General features: G+C 50.2%; 11 protein-coding genes across 11 annotated transcripts; 7 read left to right on the top strand and 4 right to left on the bottom strand.

The window, feature by feature from the left end:
* The first annotated feature begins 177 nt into the window (after positions 1 to 177).
* CC77DRAFT_1016693 (metal homeostatis protein bsd2) lies at positions 178 to 1,906 on the top strand. The gene is made up of 3 exons (XM_018524258.1): positions 178 to 334; positions 425 to 850; positions 903 to 1,906. The coding sequence occupies exons 1-3, from the start codon at positions 311 to 313 to the stop codon at positions 1,500 to 1,502; spliced, it is 1,050 nt and encodes a 349-aa protein (XP_018389738.1). The 5' UTR covers positions 178 to 310; the 3' UTR covers positions 1,503 to 1,906.
* CC77DRAFT_1016692 (RING-14 protein) lies at positions 1,822 to 3,993 on the bottom strand. Its single transcript, XM_018524257.1, has 4 exons — positions 2,596 to 3,993; positions 2,247 to 2,543; positions 1,978 to 2,192; positions 1,822 to 1,926 (listed from the first exon to the last, which is right to left on the bottom strand). The coding sequence occupies exons 1-3, from the start codon at positions 3,560 to 3,562 to the stop codon at positions 2,050 to 2,052; spliced, it is 1,407 nt and encodes a 468-aa protein (XP_018389737.1). The 5' UTR covers positions 3,563 to 3,993; the 3' UTR covers positions 1,822 to 1,926; positions 1,978 to 2,049.
* Positions 3,944 to 6,219, top strand: CC77DRAFT_510755 (DnaJ-domain-containing protein). Its single transcript, XM_018531984.1, has 2 exons — positions 3,944 to 4,506; positions 4,554 to 6,219. Exons 1-2 carry the CDS (start codon positions 4,397 to 4,399, stop codon positions 6,094 to 6,096), a joined length of 1,653 nt encoding a protein of 550 aa, XP_018389736.1. The 5' UTR covers positions 3,944 to 4,396; the 3' UTR covers positions 6,097 to 6,219.
* Positions 6,220 to 8,963: 2,744 nt separating this feature from the next.
* Positions 8,964 to 10,371, top strand: CC77DRAFT_1028215 (hypothetical protein; the record flags this gene model as incomplete). The annotated part of the gene is made up of 3 exons (XM_018526430.1): positions 8,964 to 9,302; positions 9,357 to 9,874; positions 9,927 to 10,371. 3 exons carry the CDS (start codon positions 8,964 to 8,966, stop codon positions 10,369 to 10,371), a joined length of 1,302 nt encoding a protein of 433 aa, XP_018389735.1.
* Positions 10,372 to 10,738: 367 nt separating this feature from the next.
* Positions 10,739 to 11,957, top strand: CC77DRAFT_1091266 (hypothetical protein; the record flags this gene model as incomplete). Its single annotated transcript, XM_018529556.1, has 1 exon — positions 10,739 to 11,957. Exon 1 carries the CDS (start codon positions 10,875 to 10,877, stop codon positions 11,955 to 11,957), a length of 1,083 nt encoding a protein of 360 aa, XP_018389734.1. The 5' UTR covers positions 10,739 to 10,874.
* Positions 11,958 to 12,210: 253 nt separating this feature from the next.
* CC77DRAFT_510777 (hypothetical protein) lies at positions 12,211 to 14,226 on the bottom strand. Its single transcript, XM_018531985.1, has 8 exons — positions 13,882 to 14,226; positions 13,807 to 13,829; positions 13,490 to 13,730; positions 13,338 to 13,437; positions 13,235 to 13,290; positions 13,067 to 13,184; positions 12,910 to 13,008; positions 12,211 to 12,848 (listed from the first exon to the last, which is right to left on the bottom strand). Exons 1-8 carry the CDS (start codon positions 14,069 to 14,071, stop codon positions 12,464 to 12,466), a joined length of 1,212 nt encoding a protein of 403 aa, XP_018389733.1. The 5' UTR covers positions 14,072 to 14,226; the 3' UTR covers positions 12,211 to 12,463.
* A 1,081-nt stretch (positions 14,227 to 15,307) lies between these two features.
* CC77DRAFT_514187 (hypothetical protein) lies at positions 15,308 to 16,192 on the top strand. Its single transcript, XM_018531989.1, has 4 exons — positions 15,308 to 15,348; positions 15,424 to 15,874; positions 15,928 to 16,040; positions 16,105 to 16,192. The coding sequence occupies exons 2-4, from the start codon at positions 15,627 to 15,629 to the stop codon at positions 16,149 to 16,151; spliced, it is 408 nt and encodes a 135-aa protein (XP_018389732.1). The 5' UTR covers positions 15,308 to 15,348; positions 15,424 to 15,626; the 3' UTR covers positions 16,152 to 16,192.
* A 277-nt stretch (positions 16,193 to 16,469) lies between these two features.
* CC77DRAFT_1046969 (Di-copper centre-containing protein) lies at positions 16,470 to 17,214 on the top strand. The gene is made up of 2 exons (XM_018527470.1): positions 16,470 to 16,819; positions 16,873 to 17,214. Exons 1-2 carry the CDS (start codon positions 16,663 to 16,665, stop codon positions 17,166 to 17,168), a joined length of 453 nt encoding a protein of 150 aa, XP_018389731.1. The 5' UTR covers positions 16,470 to 16,662; the 3' UTR covers positions 17,169 to 17,214.
* A 462-nt stretch (positions 17,215 to 17,676) lies between these two features.
* CC77DRAFT_1016686 (hypothetical protein) lies at positions 17,677 to 18,666 on the bottom strand. The gene has a single exon (XM_018524256.1). It carries the CDS (start codon positions 18,487 to 18,489, stop codon positions 17,779 to 17,781), a length of 711 nt encoding a protein of 236 aa, XP_018389730.1. The 5' UTR covers positions 18,490 to 18,666; the 3' UTR covers positions 17,677 to 17,778.
* A 532-nt stretch (positions 18,667 to 19,198) lies between these two features.
* CC77DRAFT_1028213 (hypothetical protein) lies at positions 19,199 to 20,255 on the bottom strand (the record flags this gene model as incomplete). Its single annotated transcript, XM_018526429.1, has 2 exons — positions 19,199 to 20,064; positions 20,114 to 20,255. The coding sequence occupies 2 exons, from the start codon at positions 20,253 to 20,255 to the stop codon at positions 19,199 to 19,201; spliced, it is 1,008 nt and encodes a 335-aa protein (XP_018389729.1).
* Positions 20,256 to 22,423: 2,168 nt separating this feature from the next.
* CC77DRAFT_1028212 (integral membrane protein) lies at positions 22,424 to 24,233 on the top strand (the record flags this gene model as incomplete). Its single annotated transcript, XM_018526428.1, has 2 exons — positions 22,424 to 23,626; positions 23,676 to 24,233. 2 exons carry the CDS (start codon positions 22,424 to 22,426, stop codon positions 24,231 to 24,233), a joined length of 1,761 nt encoding a protein of 586 aa, XP_018389728.1.
* Positions 24,234 to 24,508: the final 275 nt, after the last annotated feature.

The following is a 24,508-nucleotide window of genomic DNA, read 5'->3' as shown; positions in this document are numbered from 1 at the left end:
CGATCCAAAAGTCGATGATGCTTCGGTAACCAGGGTCCAGGTGCGTGGTCCGTGCATTATTGGATCGTGGCGCAGCGCCCGTGTCGCATGGCCTAAAGCGACAAAGTCAGGCAACTGCATTTGAAACGCCTCCTCCGCTGCATCTGCCGCCTGACACGCTCCACCACCTGCACTTCCCTATCACAACCGCCGCCTTTCCCTCGTCCACGCCTGCTGCCCGGCCTATTCCTACCACCATCTCGCCTGTCGACACTCGATAACAAACACAGCATTGCACCCTTCACGTCACACATCCGGTTATCCGCGCAACATGCCTAGCCAGGGCTACGAGAGGGTACGCTGTCCCAGTTGGTCCCGGGCATCCTGCGCCCGCGCAACCTCCTTGTATTGCCTCCACGACGCCCAAACTAACGCATCAACACAGGTAGCCGCCCAGGACGAGGATGAATCTCCCCAGAGGCTGCAGGCTGGTCAGCAGTGGCCGCCTGCATCGCCGCCACCGTCATTCCACTCGCGCGCATCATCACCAAACGGCACATCACGACGGCTGTTATCCGAGGATCCCGCACCAAACGAGGAAGACCGCACACTCGCCGACACGTTCGACTCGGATTCCGACGACGACGACGATAACGATGGGCGCGATGATCGGCAGCGGCTGATGCGGGGAACACCTAGGACAGAAGACGAGCCCGTGGCTCCGGGCATCCAAAGGAGAGTAACGGAACTGCCAGTCTTCAACACACAGGCGCCGAGCAGCGGACGCGTCTATGGCGGAGGCAACGGTGGTGTATGGGCAAATCTGAGCGCAAAGCCGACCAGAGGGGAGGACGCTGAGGAGAAGCCTCCGGTGCGTATTCGAATACACGTGCACCATATCAAGCATTACTAACAACCACCAGACCTACGAACAAGCTGCCGCAGATGCCACGCCACCCTACTGGGAAACCACCATCCTCGCTCCCGGCACTTTCGGCGATGAAGTCTTCGTCGAAGGTCTTCCCGTCGGCTCCCTCTTCAGTTTCCTCTGGAACGCTATGATCTCCATGTCCTTCCAACTCGTCGGCTTCCTCCTCACCTATCTGCTCCACACTACCCACGCTGCAAAGAATGGATCCCGCGCTGGTCTCGGTATCACACTCGTACAATTCGGTTTCGGTTTCCGCTCCGCCGTACTTAGTCCGAACAACGGCAGCAATGACAACCCTGGGCAGGGATTCGACGGTGGCGTTCCGAACGACCCAAACGCCCACGACTTTGACCCCAACAAGGTTGGCAGTGGAAGCACGGGTGGCAGTGACATGACACCCGCCGCGAGTGCCATTACAGGCAGTGACTGGATAGCATACGGACTGATGATTGTCGGCTGGTTCATCCTGATCAAGAGTGTGTCCGACTTCATCAGAGCAAGGCGGCATGAACAACTCGTTCTCCAGTCTCCAGACCGGGGATTGGGCGTAGCTGTTGTTGCCGAGGGTGAAAGCCCAGAGCGCAGTGTATAATTTCTTCAACAAGCCTCAGACTGGCATTCTCTTCTCTCTCTTTATAGCGTATTATTTGGTTGCATCTAGGCACGGAGTTCTTCCTTGGTTAAAAACAGATCGAAAGATATAGTTTCGCTGTTGTAGCAGCACATCACTGTACGATTTTCCTTGCTTGTCTACCACATTACTATCTATATCCCGGTCCCCGGGTCTCTTCTATACGAAGTCAATCACCTCGAATCCTCACGTCCCATGTTGATGCTTTCACTTCACTGCTGACGATGATACTACTATAAGGCTCATGATAGATCAGCCATGATAGAGACATGTTGAATTAGTCTATTGGTTATTGTACATGCACAAATTGTGCTGGGTATCTCGAATCTCAAAAACGGCTATTGCCAAATTGCACTGCACCCGTCGATACGATCAAATCATATGCCTAGTGAGATGTTAGCCTACCCTCTCGATAGGGATCATGGATGTGACTTACCACAGAGAGCCGGCGCGCATGAACCTTCAAACACGGCAAATTTAGCATGCGATCCAAAAGAGTAGCGATTGGTTACATGACAACGCACTTTTCAGTCGCATACACCTCTCCATACTGATCCACACCCGCCATCAGCTCATTGTATCGCTGCTTGTTCTTGACTTCTTCTGGGAACCACTTTTTGAGAAAGGCAGCTTGTTCGGTATCCAGGTTGTCTGTGACGGGCCATTAGAAGATTTCTTACGGGTAGAGAATGGAGGAATGCTTACCTGAATTTGCATCGAAAACTGTCTTCTCTCGGCAGAAGGGACAGTTGTACTGCTTGTTGTTCTGCATGACGATCAAGCACCTGATGCAAAAGGTATGGTTGCAGCTGAGTTTTACGGGCCGCCATTGAATTTCCATGCACATGGGGCACGAGTAGTCATCTATTTGCGGGACGTGGGAGAGGATCTGTGTGTTGACTTCGGCGCAGACGGCCTTGGCGAGATGTTCTGAGAACTCTGGGTACTCTACTTGACGAGGGAACGTGGACTTTACGCCCAAAGCTGTGCGTTTGTCGAATTCTAGTGCAAGGTTAGCCTACCGGGTCTACGTTTGAAAGAATCGAAAACATACTCTTGAGAATCTTCATCATGGCATTGTGATTGATCTCGCCGAATCGTAGGCCTTGGAGAAGCTCTCGGTTGATGTGCATAAAAGTGTTCAGCGCTTGCAGGTTCTCCTTCTTCTTCAACTGTTCCACCAGACCGGCCTTAGCAATCTTGTTTGAGAAGCCAGCCAATCTTGCCATTGCCTTTTCCGAATCATGCGATTTATGATCAATCTCCGTTGTTCCAAAGAAAATGCCCTCCTCGACGTATATCTGGAAGATCTGACGCCAAGTAGTGAGCATCTTTCTATTGGCTCTTCGGTCGGGGTTGGTCAACTTGGCAACTTGTTTCCCTAACGCTTCAATCTGAACGTTCATTCGTTTTTGTTCGCGCTCTTGCAGTTTCTCCAACCCTGTGACTTCACTGGTAAGCCTGGTGAAAAATTCGGTGTCCGAGGTAATGGGAACCTCGACTGTACGGTAACCGGGTCGGCTGCGAGAGCTATTTGTTGGGGTGGTCGTCATGGTACTGGCTGGATCTACAGAATTGGCAGATTGCATTGGCGAGCCTGAATCGTCCAAGACGCGCAAATCAGACATGCCAGTTTCAACGGCCAGCATCTGGAGTTTGCGCCTGGTCTCATCATCCAGCTGGGCGCTCAGGACCTCTCCACTTGTCTCGTTTACGTAGAAGAGTAACTTTGGATGGAAAGCCTTCCGTGACGGCGAGGCATTATCCCTAGAACTGTCGGGGTTGAGGATATACTCGAATGGTCTTTCTTGTTCATCATCTTCTTGTGTAGAGGCGTTGTAGTCTTCGACATGCTTCAACAATTTGGACAGGGTCGCAGGATCAAGGCCCACTTGCTGCAGCTCGTCGGTAAGCCTCTTGATGCACTTCTTGAGCTGCGAGTAAGAGATGGCGGAATCGACCCACTCTGGCGGGAAGCCCTCATCCCGGAGTGTTTGCTTGAACAGATGGCCGAACTTCATATTTGGGGAAAGGTTGACGAGGAACCGTGGTAAGGCTGGCCGATCAGGAGGCGCAGAGGATGCACGTGGGGAGCTGAGTGGTTGCAACGCTTAGCGGGGTACCTTCCACGCTTGTTCCGCCGCAGTTCCGTGGACCAAGCTAACGGAGCCTTCCAGCGATCACCCACGCTTGGGATATGCAAATGCGACTGAGTAGGGAGACGATGGAACTTGAAGTTTGTGTTTCGACCTGTATTGGACGTGTGGGTGGAGGGGAAGTGGTAATGAATGAGGGAATAACGACTTGTCAACAACGGCGACTTGTTCCGCGGGTCATGCGCCTGTCTGCCTGTGAAGGATGCCGCTAAATGAAGACCCCCAGAATTCAATGGAGATAGCCTTGCGCCATTACGAAGACATGGGGAAACGCCTCTTTTATGAATCAAAACAAATGCATGGCTTGTGCCGGCTTTCGGCGTTGTCTAGACTATGGTGGCTCCAATAGCGCTCTTCCTCAATCACTGTCTGCTCAAACTTTTCGCCTCTACCGTCCGCGACCAATCAACGCCAAGCGCACAGTCATAGGCGATTTGCTTGTCGTGACGCAACATAGCTCTTCGCGACTCACCAGAACACCACCATGTGAACCCCGGGATAGTCTCGGTGTATTGCAGGGCTGTCCGCACGCGCACCGGGAATGCTGTGAAAGCTCATCTACAAAGTTCCACGCCAAGACTCACATACGCCCACACAATTCAACTGCAGCATACAGCCACTGCAAGTAGTTCGAGACCCGAAGAGCTGTAGACTAAGTTCAGGCCATAGTGACTAGCTGCATCGGAGCCGGCAATCAACATGGGTGCATCACAATCCACTGGTGGCGGGGATGCGGCCAGTGGTGCGGGCGAAGTGAAGACGAGTTACTACGAACTGCTGGGTGTAGAACGCAATGCCACACCAGACGAGTATGTTACAGCGACCTGATAGCCACGACAGTAGTAACACGTCCCAGGCTCAAGAAAGCATATCGAAAGAAAGCACTCGAACTACACCCCGACCGAAACTATGGTGATGTTGAACGTACCACTGCCCTCTTCGCCGAAGTCCGATCCGCATACGAAGTACTTTCTGATGACCAGGAACGCGCATGGTACGATGCACACGAGAGGGATATACTGCGGGGTAGCACGGGCGAGGATTCTGGCGAACACTACCAGGGTGACATGAAGGTTACGACAGCCGACGACATAACGCAGATGATGGGCAAGTTCAGGGGGAACGTCGACTTTTCAGACTCGCCGAATGGCTTCTTTGGCTTCGTGCGGGAGACATTCGAACAGCTTGCCCGCGAAGAGGAGTACGCGGCAGACTACGACGATCTCGACGTACCAGATTACCCTACCTTTGGTCACAAGGATGATGACTATGAAGGCGTTGTACGTGACTTCTACTCAGCTTGGAACGGCTTCGCTACAGTGAAGAGCTTTGCATGGCTGGACGAATACAACCCTTCTTTGCAACCTGATCGTCGTTACCGTCGGGCGGCTGAGAAGGAAAACCAAAAGATTCGCGATGAGGGTAGACGGGCTTTTAACGATGCCGTCAGGACGCTGGTTGCGTTCGTACGGAAGCGAGATCCGCGGTACACTCCAAACACGCAGACGGCCGAAGACAAGGCCAAGGCACAGCGTGACGCCAGAAAAGCGCAGGCTGCACGCGCAAGGGCTGCGCAGATGGCGAAGATGGAACAAGAGGAGCAAGCAGTGCCGCATTGGGCTACGGCACGGCCGGCCGACGAGGTTGAGGAGGAGAGTGAAGAAGAAGTCGAAGAGGATCTGTACGAATGCGTGGCATGCAACAAGACATTCAAGAGCGAGCGACAATATGACGCCCACGAGAAGAGCAAGAAGCATCAGAAAGCAATCCAGGCTCTCAAGAAAAAGATGCAAAAGGATAATGCCCATCTAGACTTGGACGAGGATGCTCTCAAGAGTGATGAGATCTTACCAGCTGAGGACGAGCTTGCGAAGCATGTTGATGTCTCAGGCGACGAAGGCTCTGACGTATCTGTCCAAAACCTTGCAAAGAAAACGACTGAGCTTGATTTAGACGACTATAGTGTGGACGAGGAAGAGGCGCCCTCAACAAAAGTCGCACCTAGTAACACAGTATCTGCATCAGCTACTGGCTCAGAAACCAGCTCAGACGTAGACGATGAATATGCCTCACGCTCCGAAATCGAGGCTCGACTTGTTGGTGCCAGCACGGATCCTTCAACAGCAACGACCGAGGACCTCGAGTTGAAGCTTGGCGATCACACAGAACCAGAAGTCGCTGCCCCTCCAGAACCCAAGCTTGGCAAAGCTGCGCTGAAACGCCTAAAGAAAGCTGCAAAACAGGCTGAGGGTGAAGAGCCAGATGTAAAGAATAAGTGCGCTGGCTGTAGTGCCGGCTTTTCGTCCAAGACACAATTACATCAACATTTGAAGGAGCATCCTAAACATGCGGCGCTTAAATCGGTTGCGAATGGTGGAAAGAAGAACAACAAGCGGTAGTAGACATAGTCCCTCTTGGTCAGGGGCTTCTACTATTGATAGTGGAATACTCAGGCTTCTGCATACCCTCTCCAAAATACTATAAGTCTCATAGACTTGTACGTAGTCAATCAACAACGAAGCCATGAGGCTCACTGTTATTGACGGGGAATCTATCACTCGTGTCTTTTCAAATATGCACGAATTCCTACAGTACTTTGAAAAGGTGTGTAGAATGATCGAACAAAAGAAAAGACACTCCGAAACATCCTTTCAAGTTACTTTCCGTTCGAAAGCTCTGGTGACGTCTTGTTGGGATTAGGCATGCTAATTGCAAGACCGAGTCAAGTCGCCACGTTGGGATGCCGCTGGACTTTCCAACGGACGGACATGAATATCGACTACAAATCCTGGTCAAATGAAGACAATTTCCACAGGCATTTACAATATGCCTCTTTCGTACAAGATACCAAACCCGCTCATTTGCGAGCAGACCTACGTTTTAGACTCAATCCAGGTACCATGATATCATGCATGGTAGTTCGACCTCGAAACATATTCAGACCCAGAGCAGACATGATGTACCAGTTCTCGCCTAACCAATGCAACTTGACGAGCCTCAATCGACATGCGCACTGATACGATGTTTAGTCCAGACCCTCATGAAGTGGCCCAGCATTGTGTCTGTCTCCTTATCTTGCACACCTAGAGCAGCACACTACATACAGCCTGACAGACATGTTCCGTCATGCTCCTGCCGGTACTGAATGGTCGTCCATTACAGGCCTTTAGCGCATGGTGGAGCTGGAATCCTCGGCAGTAACACCATTGCAACGCTTCCAGGAAGGTTCGTTTCGATTAGAAAACAACACTTGTACAGTCTTTGTTTAAGTAATGGCAAGCAGTCTAATACAGCTGACTGGGGATGGATCAGATGATAAAACTTGATGAAAGACTTATGTGGCAGGAGTACAGTTGTTGAATAAACAAAAGAACATCACATCCGTCGCAGCATATAACCTCACCAGCAACACGTTTAGACATGGGGACTGGTCCTAAGTGGTCGCAAATGAGTACGGACATGACTGCACGAAGCCTTCTTCACTCTTGGCAAACGCCATAAGGAAAACATGATCTATGAGAGACAAGAGAATGTAAGCTAAGATTGGCGAGCATTTTGATACATTTACTGAACGACGTGCTGCTAATGAAAGTTGTTTTCGTTACTCAAAAGACGGTCAAAATGCCGCGAATGTTGAGGCGGCCGTGTGTGAGGTTTTAGTAGATTACACCGGGACGCTCCATGAACCGTGACATGATACAAGGTCAAGTCCCGTGAACTAGAAAGTTCTTCTATGAAACTAGTGCATATGCATCTCCACGCTCCGCTATATCAGTCAAGCTATGGATAGCAAGCTGGTCTACATGTATGACCGCATGTAACGGTCAGTTGTCGAGCAATGGTCCGATGTTGTTCTCTGGTGAGCGCAACTGTTGTGTAGGAGCATTCTCGCGTTGTCGCTTATATAGGCTAGTTTCCTGTTGTTTTTAGTCCTAAGCGGCTCAACGGTATGCATGAGAACGCTAATGTTGGACCAACAGAAGTGGCGTATCGACGAATAGCTTCTTGCGCTGTTTTGCTTCTCAAGCATCGAAGCGCCATGATCTGATCTTCAATGGCATCGGTGTGCAATGTATCGTGTATGGTCGTGTCTTGGTGTTGTTTCAAGGCAGCTAAATGCGTCGGGACAGAAGGGTGGTCAAGCGCCAGCTTCAGGTCATGCTCTCTTCGTGGTCAGGCATTCTACCAATCTTCTGTGCCGCACTCCGCCCGCCCCTCTATCGAACCATGTCGTATCGGTAAATGAAAGAACGCATTCTCAATTTAGATAGAGCTCAGTACCTCGTGCACGTAGCTCACGGCTTTTGATGAGAGTGCTGAGGAGTGCGCAATCTTTTTTGGACAATCAGGTATCTCAAACAAGTGGTCGCCGACGATAAGATAGAGGGGTATATAGACCCCTAATGCGGCGCAGGGTCTAACGGCTGCTGTGTCTAGGTTGAGGCGCTTGGGTCTTCATGGCATGTTGCTGATCCTACCTTCCGGATTGTGATGATCGCCTCGCAGCACCTCATCACGTCCCTGTACAGTTAGCAGAAGAGATAGAGCTGCAGATGTCAGGGGACAACAAGCCCACCTAAGCTCCCGCGCTAAGACGCGCGTGCTGGTTAAGAGTTCCCCAATTGCATGGCATTGCTTGTCGTTGTTGCATCGGAGACTTCTCCAACACCTCTACTTCGCTCGCGTGTGATTGTATGGTTCCCGGCTGAATGCAATATGGCGGTTTGCACGCGGTGTCCCTAGTGATGCGCGTTAGCGTTCGTGGTAAGAGTCGCTCGCGTACGCGTGCTCCTGTGAGCTAGCTACAGAGAAAGCTAGCCGAGCCTAAAGGATCTTAGCGCAAGGGTCTGACTGAAGCTTCAACCCCTGAACGCTCCGGGCGAGCCACTCCTATCCACTCTTTCCTGACACCTCCAGATCCTTTTGATCGTATTCCAAGCCATGCGCTTATCGTGTCCGGCTCCAGCGGCTCTCTGATAGGGCACCAATCGAACTGTCAGCTCTCACTTGCCCGGTCTGTGATGGCGTGGGGATAGCCCAGGGGCTCGCATGGACGCGCATCCGCTACGAATGGTTAGCTTTGCTCAGACGAGGCTTTTTGGAATGGACGCTCGTATCAAATGGGGCACTATCTGACGGGCTCTTTTCTCTTGAGTCTTGTCCATCTCTTGGGGTTCTTGCCTCTCGTCAACTTCGTCCTCCGACATATTGCTTACCCTCAGTCATTCGTTAATACAGTCGCGCGTTGTTCACTCGTTATGCAATCATGATGCCAAAGGCGTACCGTCTTTCTTTCTCGCACCTCGTTTTCTATATCTCTACCTTCGTAATCGCGACGCAATTATGGTCCATATGGGGGCAATCGAAGCACAACTACCTACCTTTCTCCCATCATAGAAATCTTCAGCGAGATTGGGATTTCAATGCCGATGTGCATGCCAATGTGCATACACTTAGTCATGAGCAATGCGACTCTGCATTTCCAAAGCTGTATCACAGTCTGGATCAGGCGGTCAGCTTTCGGCAAGGCAGGAAGGTACACGTCCAGGATATCGAGATTGAGGCAGGAAGATGCATGCTTCGAATTATGATCTATCAGGGCGAGGTACACACATCCGTTTGACAATTTTCCACATCGTATCTGACACCGTACTCGCAGTTATTCGTTGTCGACGCCGGAAAACCAGAAGAATGCTACGTGACAAACGGAAACGAGAGAGAACGCATTCTAGGAACTCTGGCACAGATTGATCGAGCCGTCACGACTGCCTCGACATCCGACCCCGCCATCCCCAACGTTGAATTCTCGCTTTCGCTTGACGACCTGCCACGGCGATCCAGGAAACATGGAACATTCTTCGGTTATACACGGAAGGAAGGGCCAGAGTACAAGGACATTTGGATGATGCCAAACTACGCGTACTGGGCTTGGAACTATACGCACGCTCCGAGCTGGAACAGCATCAGGAAGGAGATCGAGCAGAAGGAGACAGAACTTCCGTGGGCGAAGAAGGACCCTAGAGTCGTATGGAGGGGCAAGGTCAAGATGGCCAAGCTTAGGAAGGAGCTGGTCCGGGTCAGCGAAGGCAAAGAGTGGAGTGACATCAAGCCTGTGGTTATCAACAACGCCAGCGACCCGCATACCAAGGACGTTATGAATCTAAGGCAATTCTGCGGGTATGATACAAGACTACGCAAGACCTACAGAACGATGCTAACCACCTCTCAGGTACAAGTTCACCGTCCAAACTGAAGGCACATCCTACTCCGGCCGCCTAAAGTACCTCCAACTATGTCGCTCAGCCCTGATCACACACCCTCTCGAATGGCAAGAATTCCATACCCATCTCATGAGACTGGCTGGCCCCGAAGTAAATTATATCGAAGCATCCGAGAACTTCGGAAACCTCGAATCGGCCATGGAATACTACCGTGCGCATGACAACGAAGCAGAAGAGATTGCAAAGAACAGCTACGAGACATTTACCAGAAGATATCTGACACCAGCGGCAGTAACTTGCTACTGGAGGCGGTTGTTCTGGTCATGGGCAAGTGTACAAGGATATGAGCCACAGTTGTACGTACCTGACAAGGACGGCAATCTGGTTATGAGAGGCACACCATGGACAGCGTTCGCGGCCAATTGGCCCAAGGATCCCGCAGCTATCCCATGAGCGATGACAAGGTGTGCAAGGAGTGGCGTTGCATGAGCATTGGAGTATTTGGTTTTATATGCTTACGATACCCGCGTTCAAGCGTTTGAATAGACACGCATTATCATCTACGTTTACAGCAGTCATCATAAGCGGGGTTGATTTTTCTCAGTCTTATTATACATGGCTTCGGCAACCATCTGCCCTGCATTGGAGAACGCAAGCGAGCAATATATATATTCGTAAACCGACGCATGAGACCACGTCTCCGCATACGCTACCCCGAAGCGCTTGCGATTGACAGTCACATTACAGTCTTGTTCCTGGAAACATTCATGCGAAATGCAAGCTAATGCACATTGTACATTTGTCAATCTAATTTGATGAACAAGACTGCAAGAGAAATACTCATAGCATCTATCACAATGCAGATACGAGCTCCGGTGAAGGAGAGAATGGGTATGAAATGGTTCAATCCGCACCACATGATTCCAACGTTTTTACCAGCTAGCTGACCAGAGATCATGATCTCTTTACTTTCACTGCTTACCCTTTTCCAGGCTTACACTGCAGTTGCTGGTCTGGAACCAGAACGCCTCATCGTCCTCGACACAGGTGTAGGTCATCGCAGCACACCCATTCCTCGATGGCCCACCTCACTTCGGAGTCTGACCACGCGCGGTATCAACGCGACTATTCTTACACAGTTTGGCGCCAACTCGAATACGACCCAGGCCAGTGAGCCCATTGGTGCATATGCACTCGCATACTCTTTTTCGATTCCGACTCTCTTCTCAGCGACAGGCCAAGATATAGTCCGCACAAGTACAGACGGTGGTGATGCGGAGACTGTCCTGAACGCCGACAAGGATCACTATGGGCAAACTATGAGCATGACGGTTGCAGAGAAAGAACAAAAGATTTACTACGGCAACTCGTTTACGGGGTTAATCAAGAAGGCGAATCTCGATGGATCATACGACTCTTTGGTGCGGAATGTGTCTGAAGGTCTAGACTATTCTATTCTTTCTTACGCCTCAGCCATCTCCTACGCAGGAGGAATCGCAGTAGACGAGGAGAGAGGCTGGCTGTACTGGAGCTCCGTTCGTGGTGTCGATGACGGAAGCATACGGCGCGTGCCTATAAGTGGACTTGGGGAAGAGCAAGTCTTAGTTAGTGGAATCAAGACACCAGGCCAAATCCGTGTCGTAAAAGACTCATTATTCTGGATTGAAGGAGGGCGACAGAGTAACTCTCCAACTGCCATTAAGTTCCTCGACCGTTATCTGTCCCAGCTGCCCTCATCTGGTTCTCCGAATACTCCGATTCCGACAGGTACTCTTATCTCATCAAGCCAGTCGCCCCTATTCTTTGAGAATGATTCCACAGGCGAGAAACAGACTCTTGCTATCACAAGCTTTGTTGTTTATCGCAATGGAGTGGAGCAGAAAGTATGGTTTGTGGTTAATAGCGCCGGCAGAACAGTATTTGGGAAATTGATCGAGGTTGTGTGGCGAGGAAGCGGAGATGGGAGGGGGCCAGTATCTGAAGTGTTAAATGGCGATACCGAAGATGTTGGTGTCCCAGTTGGAGTAGAATACGTATAAAATGGACTGAATCAACGATCATTGCGGTTACCGCAATGAGTCTTGCAGCCTGTGCATATCCTCTTAGCTTGGTTTACAGTGCCACCTCATACAAGAAAGAAACTGGACAGATACAGGAATAATAAGGTATATCTTACAGCCTTCATTGTCTCCTAATAAGAAAACTTATAAAAATTAATAGTATTGTAGTCTTCTAGGGTCTTTATATATATCTATATGAATTTAATACGCTTTATTGTAGTAAGAATAAGTACTCTGCCCTAAGAAGTGTTGAGTTTCTCTCTTTGATGTAGTGGTGCCAAAGTATGGTACCTAGGACATGGCAATACAATGCAACAAGTAGATGGGTCTCCGAACACCCCGTGGTTTTCACATACGACCAAGTATCTCGACCGAACCTTTGTTTACAATTGATTGGGTGTTTCTTCGAATTTTTTCATCAACGTCCAGTACCTAGGTCTCCACAATCGCAGCCGGAAGTGAGATGTGACCATAACGCATCAAAATCACGAAACCTCGACCTCAACAGTCCTCATAATCCCTTTCTGGGCGGGTAATATGCTATCCTCACTTCCTGCCGCACAACTCACCCGTCCTATGTGCGTCGTATGTGCTACTCCACTCTCGAGGTATTCCTTGTCGATCGCACTACCATTGAGTGAACCCTCGTTGCTGCAATTCAAGTCTTTCATCGCATACGAACGTGTACCACTGCGCTCCGCTTGCCTTATGTATCCGTTTGAGGCGTTAGGTCGGGACGGCCCGGTAGTCGGGTGTCGTGATGCATATCGATTGCTTGACGTCAGAGCGCTGACCGTGCCGAGAAAGCTGGCAGCTATGGGTTTCAGAGTAGGTAGACAAGCTGCGATAATTCCAACGTTCATTTCCGTTCTAGATGGTAGGTAGTCAGGATGGGAGACCTTTGAAAGAAGCGATAGTATCGGAGACATACTGTTGCCAGACGTAATACCATGCTCCCCGGCCTAAGAAATCTTTCTCATCGAAGAAGTGGAACTGGAGGGGTATCTTGTAGGCAGCCACACCGCAGGTACTAATATCGTTAGCCTAGGATACCATAGATGCATCACCTGAGGTCTTTAGATACGTACAATAGACCGAGTCCCATGACGATGCATAGTGAGATTTTAGTTCGTAGATCTGTCTGTATCTTCCATATAATGGGCATGGGTGATAGAGCGAGGATGAGATCAGTAGCCAAGTTAAACACTGGCATTCCATGTCAGTTGCGGCTATGCAATGATTCATGGCGAACGTACCGGAGTTGAAGACGCCAGTATTTCGAAACGTCGTGGTCGAGTAGCAGTTTGCATTTCTGTCATAGTGAGCGTGTTTCTTTTCGATTCGATGCCATGACCGTACCCTGTAGGCGGCCGCAAATTGAAGTCCCATGCTGCTTGAATGGGTAAACATTGCAATACCAATGAGAGAACGGATCCAATGGTGAACAGGATTAAAATGACTACGAGAAAGGGAGATTAGCTCACACCTTCATTGTTGATTTATGGACGCACCTATCATGGCATATAGCGACCATTGCCAATGGCGGCGATGATCCGCGAATCGAAGTAGGAAGCAAGCAATGGATATCTTGATACTAGAATAGGCGGCAACAAGTATCCAGGCATACCACCATGATATCTCGAAGAATCTCTTCCGGTGATCAGGCCGTACATAGGTGAAGTACTCAACGTGATGGCCTACTCCAACATGCGTGAGTGCGGCGAAAGAGGAGAAGCATGCTACACTTAAAACCTGTGGATGGTGTTGTCAGCAATCGTCAAAGTGTAGAGCGTTTTTTGCGAGTAGCTCGTTCATTCGGAACGCATACCGCTGAAAGCATCATCAACCAATCTGTCAGAACCAAGTCAGTGAATAACTTGCCTAATACTAAACAAACACATACCATCGACGCCGAACACCTTTAGCATAACGACCCTTACGTAAACTCGTAGCAGCACGCATATCATCGCCAATCCAAATAACGTCCCAATCGCAGCCAGCATCTCTGGTGCATAGCTCTCCTCAAGGTACGCCTGCGAAGGGGCGGGCGAGAGCAGTCCGGATACTTGTTTGGCAAACAAATTGATAGTCATCTTAATCAGATTGCTGAAAGACGCAAAGTATATCCAACAAAGAGACCAACGGAAAAAATGATGAGTCTCCTGTATGTTGAGGGTGGCCCGTTCCAACTAGCGAAGATATACTGCTATGAACGTAGTACCGGTTTGATGGTCAGGATCACATCATGCAGAATGATTCACAACACAAACCTACTCAGGATGAAGTAGCCTGTTGGTACCTAGCCAGATTAAGTGGTTGTTATGCCACTTGTGCTTCCAAGCAGCAAATTGTCCCATGTCAGGTTCATACTGTCTGTGCATTTGTTCGCACGTCGAGCTTTGGAAACATGTTGGAAAGTAAGAGCGGGAGGAAAAATGGGGTTGAAGGCGAGATGAACCCACGGTGGAGGTTCAGCCGCGCGAAGAGAATATGGAAAGTCCGGAACGCATAGCTTGAATCCTTCGATTGTAGCTCCCGAGGTCATGCATGGGCCCTGACCTCGATCAGAGTTGCTAGCAATTTTGACCTGGTTATTATTAACAACTCTCTTCTTGACCGTACCAGTTGTTGACTGTACCAGTTCTTGATCGCATCAGTTCTTGCGCTGCGTTCAATTTACTTGGTACTAATTACAAAATGGTGGGACTTGCATCGGCTGGTAGGGTGCAGGATAGGCTAAACCAATCTCGCTTATGCATATTGCATCCTTACGAGACGCCACCTGAGTACGCGATAGTGTCTTCCTGCTGGTATGCGGCGCAGTCTGCAAGCCAAGCACAGATATTTCTTCGGCATTGATATTTCCATAGCGCAGCAGACTTGCAACACTCGAACCCTTTCTCCATAGAAGTCTCTCGCTGTAGTATGCGAAGGCATAGTGTATAGATACATCGTCATTTCAGTTTTTGAAAAAAAAGATAGAGGTGGATGAAGCTCATTCAGCGGGAGTGGCGTGGGAACGGCTCTTGACGGCCGGCCCGAGGAACCATAGAATCCCTCGTATGGTAGTGAAGCATACATCATCCTAGCTGCGCGGAAGTTGGCTGTGATACCGGCGAAGCTAATCGGCTATTAAGGGTACCGTGTGATCCATGCGCCCGGTCGCTCGGACTACACAGTATTTCGGGGTTCGTAGAATATGGAGTATCGAATTATCGCGCAGGCTTGGAAGGATTTAACCTGCATGTACGCGGCAACATACTGTGGTCCTATCCGTGCCACACAAGCTCGAGAACATGAGGATTTTTTAGGGTAAACGCTACACTATGCCCTTCTGGATTCTCATGCCATGTCTATTGGGCAATGACAGGTAGGACCCCTTTGTGCGTCGGCATTGGTGACCCCAAGGGGCAGTGTTCCGAAGCTTACCTGGGCAAGTTTCTAGGCATTATCAGACTGATATTCCCGTTTTATCTCGTCTGACAACGTATAAGAAGGGATTCAAGACGCACCTCTAGCATAGCCGGCACGACGCTCGTTTCTCATCTGTCTGTTACAGTGACTGTCAATCCTGTCGTTTCGTCCTTCAAATCGGCTTGCCTTTAGACATCTGGTTCGGTATACCATATCGCTCTCAAACCACACGACATGCGAGGCTCCTTTCAAGCTGCGTTGCTATTGCCTTTGGCTCTAGGGAATGCGCTCCCATACGAGGATAAGCACTTCGAGAAGAGGAGTTTCGATCGCGTTGATGACATCCTCGCTGGCCTAGGTAGCATTAAGCAGGACCTGATGGCTGGTGGTGCTGCACTCAATCAGCAACTCTACCAAGCTGTTCAACAGCCAGCGCAGTACAAGAAGTGCAGCCCCACCAACATTCAAGTCAGGCAGGAATGGTATGTCTCCAAGGTCGTAACGCTTCTCGATCCCCACGCTGACAGTACTGAAGGTCTACCTTCTCCAAGACCGAAAAGAAGGCATACATCAGCGCCGTTCAGTGCCTAGGGAAGCTACCGTCCAAGACATCAAAGGAAACGTGCCCGGGCTGCAAGAACAGATACGGTAAGTTCTGACTGTACAAAATGCATGTGAGACATACACTGACTTCGCATCTCCACATCTGTAGACGACTTTGTGGCAACACATATCCAGCAGTCCTTCAATATCCAGTAGATGCCCCTACATTGATGGTACATTAGATACGTACTGACTTCGTATAGCGTTACGGGTAATTTCCTTACCTGGCACCGGTATTTTACTTGGGCGTATGAACAAACCTTGCGTAATGAGTGCGGCTATAAGGGCTCCCATCCCTACTACAGCTACTCCAGGTGGTATAAAGATCCCGCAAAGTCCCCATTACTTGACGGCTCAGACACGTCACTTTCCGGACAGGGTGCCAAGGGTTGCAGCAACCAGGTGAGTTATGACAATGTGGAATACATGCGATGCATACACTAATTTCGTATCTTGAACTCTGCAGACATTCAGTGGCATCCCGCTAAACAGCGATCCCAAGATAAAGATTCCGCATGGCCCAGGTGGTGGCTGCGTAACCTCGGGACCCTTCAAGGATTGGACTGTCAATCTTGGCCCGTTGTTTCCCGCATCGGAATGCGTTGCACTGAATCCCAACCAGGATTTTGGCCCTAGTTATGGCCTCGGCTACAACCCACGTTGCCTTATGCGCGACATTACCAGCTTTACCGGCGAGGGATGGCTGAAAGATGATGACGTGGTTTCTCTGCTCAAGAGCGACAGTTACCAATCCTTCTGGGAAAACTTGCAAGGCGGCGCCCCTCCGAACAACTTCGAGAACAACTTTATGGGCGTGCATACTGGTATGAGTGACTCCCACAAACTAGAGCGTCTTCTTGCTGACTATGATGAACAGCTGGTCACTTCATCCTTGGTGGCGATCCTGCAGGAGATTTCACAGCCTCTCCTGCTGATCCATACTTCTTCTTTCACCACGCGTCGATTGACAGGCTTTATTGGACTTGGCAAAACCTGAAGCCGAGTGAGCGCACGAAGGCTTTATATGGTCCTACCGCCATGTCCAATCTTACCTCGCCCGCTGCGACTCTCCAAGACACTCTAGACATGGGATCGGCGTACCCTGGGTCCATCACCATTGAAGATGCCTCAAGCACGATGGGTGGTGCACCGTTTTGTTACACCTATATATAGACTTCCATACCTTAGACTTCGTTGTCTTTAGTAGAATTAATGATCATGTCAAGCCTGCATGTATGCGTTCGCGATGCGTGTACCAGATACTGATCTTAGTTCGTGGTATTCTTGAAGAGTCGAGCCTATAAGATTGCCTAAAAGTGTTGGCTTTCGAATATCTTCTCCTGAGCAGCCGTGCTGGGGTTTTTGGCCTTCCGGATTGATTTGGTGATGATAGAGGAAGCGGCGATGACAGTGGCGCTTGAAACGCGGTCGTAGGAGATTGGGCAGCCATTAGGCGATGTTGTTTACGAAGGCAGTCCTGTCTACTTGACTATCGCACTGCTTGCTAGTTTAGGGAAACAAATGAATCGACTTTATAGATACCATAAAAGCCTTTTCTCATACATACGACCATAGGACACTGAAAATTAGGCTTCCCGTCCGCTCAGCCATATACAAGCAGTGTACCGGCGGATTAGTAGTTAGGTGGGTGACCACTAGCGAATCCCCGCTGTTGTATGTTTTTATTTTTCCATCTTTATCAAATGAGTCGAGCCTTTTTGCTTCCCTTGAACTGGTGTGCGAAGGGATATTAGCCGGCATGTTAATGATATGTCTGCACCCCTCAGGTCCTGCGCTGTCGAAGTCCGGCTCGAAGTGGCGAAGTCCTGTGCACCTTTGGCTCAGCATTTGGACTGGCTCTTTGAACTCTCAGAGGGATCTTTCGAGCTGCCCGGTTTGAACCAGCATTATTACCTTGCCGTCTTCCAGTCGCAAGTCCTTGGACTATGCCTTGTATTCTTTTCGACCTTGCGTTCTTCGTGCCTGTCTCTACCCTTAACAATGCAGCATATCTATCGCTCTTGTTCATGCTTTCCCAATGAGCTTTCGCTGCGGGCACCCGAGCAAGCGCATCCTTGAGGTCATCAGGCGTTACGATTGTAGCAGAGCCCGCGTATGCACGATCCCATCTTCCGTCTGCCTTCGCAGCATCAATGGCTGCCAGGCCGGCAGGACGCATTCGGCCGTCCTCGATGAGACGCGATACCGTCCCAACATTCTTTTGAGACCATATACTCTTCGCTCGTCTCGGCGTATAACGCACTGTCCAAAACGCGTCATCGCAAGCGTTGGCGCGACCGTCGATCCAGCCATAGCACAGCGCGACTTCGACAGCTTCAGCGGCAGTTATCGACGGTATACCGGAGCTCTTCTTGGCAAGCTTAACGTAGACGCCCGGCGCAGTGGCATGTTCGCGCTCGAGGAAAGCCTCGAAGTCTGCAGGCGTTGCAAATGTTTGTGTAGGAAACTCAGACGGTGTTGCCTTGGGCGGCATGGTGGGTGTGGGGTTGTGGAGAAGTCGAGGAGTACACGGTGCGGGCCGCCGTAGCTTACGGACAAGATGTATACGAAGAGGAAAACTAGTAACTGTCAAGGCTAATGGTATGCGCAAAAGCATTAGCAGTGACTATGAGTGAGGAGTATTCGCGGAGCCGCGTCGTACATGTTTCCATGATACGTTCTGGAGTCAGGGGCGCAGCAACGCGTCAGGCGCGCCGTCGCATGAGCACGTGTGCGCCTAGCGAATACAGCATGTTGGCACAGAAGGCGATCACAATAGCGAAGTAGCGCTGGTACATATATTCCATAATCTCAATTGATGTTAAGAACACCTTTTGCACACCCAGATGCCTACCCCATACCCGAATACAGCAAAACAATTCCATAGGATGCTTTGTCGTTGTCACATAATCGCATCGAGGCAAATCATGCCCCGACTTTCGCCCTCTTTGTCATTTGTCCTTATTCCCTAGGCCCAACACTTGCCCTCTTCGTTCCCACCACTCCACCACTGCTCTCTTTCTTTGCCTTCACAGACTCACAACTGACCATGCTCTAACGTTCTGGTAAGCAACCGGTGAGAAGCAGGCGGAGATACGTGGAAGTAGGTGGTGGTCCGAGTTTAGTACTATACGCCGAGACGCCTCCGCTCCGCATATAGAGTCAAGTCAAGTTGACGTGCTCGTTCATGCAGGCTGTTCGTATTAGATAGCGAAGCTCTGTTCATCCTTTCTAGGCCCCAGTCCTCGCTTTACACCGTCTTTCAAGCTCTCCCAATTAACACCGTCTATCCTGCGGCCACGAGTACCAATATCAGCGGCAACATCGGTTAGCTTGCCGGTCGCAATCCTACGCATCATGATCAGATCTTGCGCGCTCTGGAATGTCCTCCCCCTGCCCTCAGTGAGAAACTTCTCGATGTGTTCCTCCTCTTCTTTGGTAAACGGCAGACTGACCAGCTCGAAAGCCTTGGCATCTCGCGTGTACACCTCGTGTTCGGGGTCCTGAGACCAAGCGTTGTGGTCCAGGGTTTGCTCGACAAGGAGTTCCAGCAGCGGCTTCTGCTCATAGTCTGGTCTGCTGTGAATCCACTGGTACATCTCCGTGACATTACGACCTGCAAGATACTTGGCAAACTCGTCCCTAGTCTTCTGGTCATCCAGCGGCGGCCGTACGCAGTTATAGTACGCTAAAGCCAATATATCGTCCTTGGGATCCCTTGCCATGCCTAAACTGCTCAGCTTATCGTTTCCAGTCAGAAGTGTGTACATGATCTCATCAGGGAAAGTCGGTATTATGCCCGGGTACGTCAAGTGGCCGACAGCTGTCGAGAACTGGAGATGGTCTAGGAACCAGAGTCCTTCGACGAATGTCCAAAACCGCTTCTCAAGGTGTACGTCTTTCGCAAATGCTTCCGATAGTTCAGTCGCTTCGTGGTGTTGTGCTGACAAGTCTTTGAGCAAGTAAAACACTAGGCAGTGTTTGTTGTGTAGTGTGGTATTGGAAGAGATTATACGCTGGTGGAGGTCTTGGAGTTGTTGCGGGGTTTTGGGAGGGTACATCTTGCTTCCTACATTCCGGTTAGTCCATCGTTAATACCAAAAGAGATGACGACTTGCCCTTGATGTTCAACAGTGTCAACAGCCGCTCGAAGAAGGTTCGTCCACCGAGCGCAGTCCTGTATGATTGAATTTCCTGAACAAGGCCATCATTATAGTACAGGCCGTGATAAACAGCGTTAAAGTCTTCGACGTCAAGCATGGTGTTGATCGAGTGGAGCTTGTTTAGGTGGGGGTGTGTCGCGCTCCAGATGTTGATGGACCTGTTTTGATTCGCGCACGCCAGTAGTTTGATGTTGCCGGCCCTCGCGCAGTCACGTGATGCTCTCGATAGCCTTAGTGCCAAACTCACAACTACCGCTTTGGATGCATTCATATACCATTGCAAGACATGTTCCGCGCTGTCCAGAGTTCTTAACCTCAAAAATCTACTTGAAACTTTCTCCACTCTTCACTTAAGTCTACACGCCGTGTCTTGCTTTTTTGTCATCTCGCATCAGCTTGAGACCACAGGTACTCAATTCCTAACAGTTGAACTATTATGTCCAACCAATATGCTTGTAGACTGTGAGCTTGGCGTAGCCACACACCCCTCACACAATCATATACAACCTTGGTCCTCCGAATCCATGCAGTGTTTCAACTTGTTCCAGTACTGGTGGTGGAGTAGCAGATGGCAGATCAATTTCAAGAAATATGGAGTCGCAGTAAAACGATACCGTACCAAATATTATTGATCGTATGAGCGAGCACGCAAGGCCTAGGGTACATAATCCACGGCACCATCGCACATCAACCCAAGCCATATACGTTGCATCACAAGACTCGACTGATCGGGGTTTATGAAAGGCACAATCAGCGATCGCATGGCCTGACTGCGACATGCATGGCAACTGAGACTCCTCGGCAACAACAAAGAGCGGAGAGTCGGGTCGACAGTTTCCGAAAGCCGATTGCATGGACTTAGGGACAGTCAAGAACTCCATGGCTTGGCTTCAGGATCAGATGATGGAGAAGTATTTTCGGAGAAGGTAAAGTCGATGTTTGCTCAAGCGAATGATTGTCCGCGCGGCCCACCCACTTCGTGTATTAGCGATTCGCACCTTGCAGGATCGGTAGACCTTTGCATTAACAACGTTATCCGGATGCTGCAAAGGCTAGGCAGAAACTTGGAGGCCTAATGAATAATCACTCCGAAGCGATGAGTCAAGCCCGGGGCTGCAAGGCTGGAAGGTGCTCAGTGTTGGCATCTGATGTAAGGTTGGTATGCGGACAAAGACGCCGAAACAAGAGACTGCGGTTCTAGAATCCAGTCGGCTGCGAAAGTACATCGACAAGAGCGATCAAGCATGACATGACGAGTTGCAGTCAAGTCACTGTCAATGTGAGCATCTGCGAGCTCGGAAGTGGCCGGATAACATCAGAACACATGGAAATCGGAACCTGATCATTTAGCGGTCTGCGCACAGGATTATACCCGCCTTTAGTGCGCGTTGCCAAGAAGAAACAAAGCTTAAGTGGATTAGAGGTATGGCGCAGGTGACTATGACAATGTGAAAGCCAATGATGTCTTCCGCAAGGGTGTGGCTCGGGCGAAGCCTGGAGATAGCGGTGATGGAATTTGCGCAACTTTGCTAGGGAAAAATATGATCTGACAGGCGCGTGGTCTTAGTTTCCGGCGTACCCTAGACCAAGGTGGTGAAGATCGCATGTGAATCTTCGATTCGAACACCCTTCGCCAACGGAAGGCCGAGACGGATAGTCGCTGTCACCGGAATCCGACGCAACTCAGACCTGTCCTTGTTACAAGCATGACGTGACACAGTGAGTCTGTTACAACTGCGCGATGGCGTTGGGATTACACTTTGTAGGACTCCGTAATAGACAAGTTTTGCTGTCATGATGAATTTATTGCGACTAGCATGGCGAGGTTTGCCGGTGGAGTGTAAGATGCCATTAGCGGTGGCTGACGGAATGGTCCTCGAGTCCGTGCTTGCCCGGACCCACCTTGCGCCTGACATTCGCATAGGACGTCACAGCCTGCGAAGAATGCGATGCTATCGGAGTAGCTTCGCAGCTGACAAAACTTCTGTCGCTATGACTTGATCAAACTCGTCGTTCCGAATCTTCCGGAAACAATATAGATGCGAGCCACGCCCATGGCGCTGGCAGCCACATGCATTGAAACACCTCTCACTATTGCGTCCGCTGTTTCCCTACAGTCTTGCATCTTCTTATATCTCCAACTGCACGTACCGAATTACAGCAGACTTTCATACGACTGGCTTGCGTATTTCCATTGCGACACTACCAGCTTTGCGCAGCACTGTCTATACCAAAGGCTTTAACTTTTCGTTGAGAGCAACATATATGCCGAATCGCGGAAGTTTGACAATAGCCGCTGCAGCGCTGCTGCTCGAGCTATTGCCGCTCGTGACTGCGCATGGAGACGGAGCTGGCATGGACATGAGCGTACATGATGCGCCGGAATCGCAACCACAGAATACCGGCTTTGGAGGCTATTGGAGTCTTTCTGAACATGCATCGCTCATGTATTGGCACATAGGGCTCGAGATTCTAGCCTGGGTTTTCATTTTGCCAGTCGCAGTGATGTTCAGCATCGCTTGTTCAAGATATACTCTACCTTCACAACTGGCATTCCTCGCTACCAATGCGCTAGCACTTGTGCTCGGCCTTGTATACGACCACAGGACCCCAGAGATGTATGCAGGGAACGCACACAGTAAGACAGGATGGGCCATTACCTGGATCGCATCAGCATGGGTGTTTTTGGCTCTCATTCAGGCCTACGCTAGGAGGCCTGAATCGCATTCCAAGGAGGACGAGTTGACGACCGCAAATATGCTTAGATATCAGCGCGTACACGACGAAGAGCTCCCTGCTCCATCACGATGGTCCGGCGATTCGGGCCAAGGTACAGAACGCAACTCGGCATCTCTGTACGACCATTCCCAGTCTCCTAGCGTAGAATCGGAAAACCAGCAATTCCCTGGCCCTGTACGAAAGCCTACACACGATGATGACTCTTTCGGCGATGGCGACGAGGACGAAGAGAAGCGCGGCTTTCTTCACAATACTTCCATAGATCATTTCTTCTCCCGCAATGTGGCTCGCTTTGCAGTCGGACGAACACTCCAGGCAGTCCGCCTCCTCTACGTGATGGTCGAGCGCACAATACTAGTGCAGGGTTTTGTGGGAATAGTCAGTGGCGCTGTCGTCTATGGCGGTATTGGGAGAGGAGGCGCGGTTTTCAACGTTTTGGCCCACACAGTGAAGGGAGGAATCTTCTTTCTGTACGGCTTCCTCACACTCGGCCGTTGGATGGGTGCATTTGCAGATTTCGGTTGGGCATGGAACGTTAAGCCAACAAAAGAAGTTGTCGGTCATCGGAAGGCGGCGCTGCCGTCGGCAGAGTTTACCGAATCCTTCGTCATCTGGCTTTACGGCTGTACGAACGTATTCCTGGAGCACCTGGCTGCGTGGGGCGATGCATGGACCGCTCAGGACCTGGAACATGTGTCAATCTCAGTTATGTTCTTTGGTGGTGGTTTGGTAAGTAGAGCCTTACTTCCTTCTCGCGCATCATCGCTAACCTTCCTAGTTGGGCATGTGCATCGAGTCGACAAGAGTGCGAGACCTTCTCAACAGCGGAGTGGTCGCGTCACAAGCAACCTCGCTGCAGAATGAATCCTGGCAACAGCCAAGCCAATACCGCTTCTCCATGAACCCACTTCCAGCCCTTATCATTATGCTGCTCGGCAAGATGATGAGCTCTCACCATCAAAGCTCAATGGTCTCGACCATGATCCATACCCAATGGGGCAGCATGTTCATGGCGTTCGCTTTGGCCCGCGGTCTGACCTACATTACTCTGTACATCTCACCACCGACTTCCTTCCTTCCATCCCGACCACCTACGGAAATTATCACCGCCTTTTGTCTGATTTCGGGTGGTATCACCTTTATGGTCAGCAACAAGGATACCGTTGCAGCTCTTGAATCGTATAACCTCGATGCCATGTTCATCTTTACGGTTGTCATGGGCCTTACCGCACTCCTCATGGCTTGGACCACAGTGGTCATTGCTATCAAGGGGTGGGCTTTACGAAAAGAGAGCAGCAGCCAGCATGCAAAGCGCTATGCTGGAGTGTTGACGTGAACGTCATCTTCACGGGATACCCTTCATCGATCGGTTGGCATTAGATGTTTGAACCACAGGAAGTTGAACTTCCAACCTGATACCCTATTCTTCATCTTTTCTTACGACCTTAACGCAGTCTTGGTTCATGAGTTTATTGCAGTATACCCCTTTCTCCAGGAAGGCAGCCTAGATAACTGCATTTGCTGCCTCTTTTGTTTTGGGTCGACAATAGTAATGAAGTCCGTCTTGAGAGTCGGACATAACAAGACCAGGAGGCTTGGTAATGATAGAAG

This window comes from Alternaria alternata (genome assembly GCF_001642055.1).
Source record: "Alternaria alternata strain SRC1lrK2f unplaced genomic scaffold CC77scaffold_3, whole genome shotgun sequence".
Taxonomy (NCBI): Eukaryota; Fungi; Ascomycota; class Dothideomycetes; order Pleosporales; family Pleosporaceae; genus Alternaria; species Alternaria alternata.
The sequence above is the reverse complement of the archived record's forward strand: the minus strand, read 5'-3'. Positions and strand labels throughout refer to the sequence as shown.

What these genes read in the sequence shown, in the direction of transcription:
- CC77DRAFT_1046969 (XM_018527470.1), top strand. Translation starts at nt 16,663, where the DNA reads ATGCGCGACATTACCAGCTTTACCGGCGAGGGATGGCTGAAAGATGAT. An exon ending in CTTTATGGGCGTGCATACTG is followed by an intron (nt 16,820 to 16,872) that starts GTATGAGTGACT and finishes TATGATGAACAG; the next exon opens with CTGGTCACTTCATCCTTGGT.
- CC77DRAFT_1016693 (XM_018524258.1), top strand. Translation starts at nt 311, where the DNA reads ATGCCTAGCCAGGGCTACGAGAGG. An exon ending in CTAGCCAGGGCTACGAGAGG is followed by an intron (nt 335 to 424) that starts GTACGCTGTCCC and finishes GCATCAACACAG; the next exon opens with GTAGCCGCCCAGGACGAGGA. An exon ending in ACGCTGAGGAGAAGCCTCCG is followed by an intron (nt 851 to 902) that starts GTGCGTATTCGA and finishes AACAACCACCAG; the next exon opens with ACCTACGAACAAGCTGCCGC.
- CC77DRAFT_1016686 (XM_018524256.1), bottom strand. Translation starts at nt 18,489, where the DNA reads ATGCCGCCCAAGGCAACACCGTCTGAGTTTCCTACACAAACATTTGCA.
- CC77DRAFT_510755 (XM_018531984.1), top strand. Translation starts at nt 4,397, where the DNA reads ATGGGTGCATCACAATCCACTGGTGGCGGGGATGCGGCCAGTGGTGCG. An exon ending in CGCAATGCCACACCAGACGA is followed by an intron (nt 4,507 to 4,553) that starts GTATGTTACAGC and finishes AACACGTCCCAG; the next exon opens with GCTCAAGAAAGCATATCGAA.
- CC77DRAFT_514187 (XM_018531989.1), top strand. Translation starts at nt 15,627, where the DNA reads ATGCGAGGCTCCTTTCAAGCTGCGTTGCTATTGCCTTTGGCTCTAGGG. An exon ending in ATTCAAGTCAGGCAGGAATG is followed by an intron (nt 15,875 to 15,927) that starts GTATGTCTCCAA and finishes ACAGTACTGAAG; the next exon opens with GTCTACCTTCTCCAAGACCG. An exon ending in GGGCTGCAAGAACAGATACG is followed by an intron (nt 16,041 to 16,104) that starts GTAAGTTCTGAC and finishes CCACATCTGTAG; the next exon opens with ACGACTTTGTGGCAACACAT.
- CC77DRAFT_1016692 (XM_018524257.1), bottom strand. Translation starts at nt 3,562, where the DNA reads ATGAAGTTCGGCCATCTGTTCAAGCAAACACTCCGGGATGAGGGCTTC. An exon ending in CATGATGAAGATTCTCAAGA is followed by an intron (nt 2,544 to 2,595) that starts GTATGTTTTCGA and finishes ACCTTGCACTAG; the next exon opens with AATTCGACAAACGCACAGCT. An exon ending in AGTTTTCGATGCAAATTCAG is followed by an intron (nt 2,193 to 2,246) that starts GTAAGCATTCCT and finishes GGCCCGTCACAG; the next exon opens with ACAACCTGGATACCGAACAA.
- CC77DRAFT_510777 (XM_018531985.1), bottom strand. Translation starts at nt 14,071, where the DNA reads ATGACTATCAATTTGTTTGCCAAACAAGTATCCGGACTGCTCTCGCCC. An exon ending in TACTGGCGTCTTCAACTCCG is followed by an intron (nt 13,185 to 13,234) that starts GTACGTTCGCCA and finishes ATGGAATGCCAG; the next exon opens with TGTTTAACTTGGCTACTGAT. An exon ending in TGGTATTACGTCTGGCAACA is followed by an intron (nt 12,849 to 12,909) that starts GTATGTCTCCGA and finishes CCTACCATCTAG; the next exon opens with AACGGAAATGAACGTTGGAA.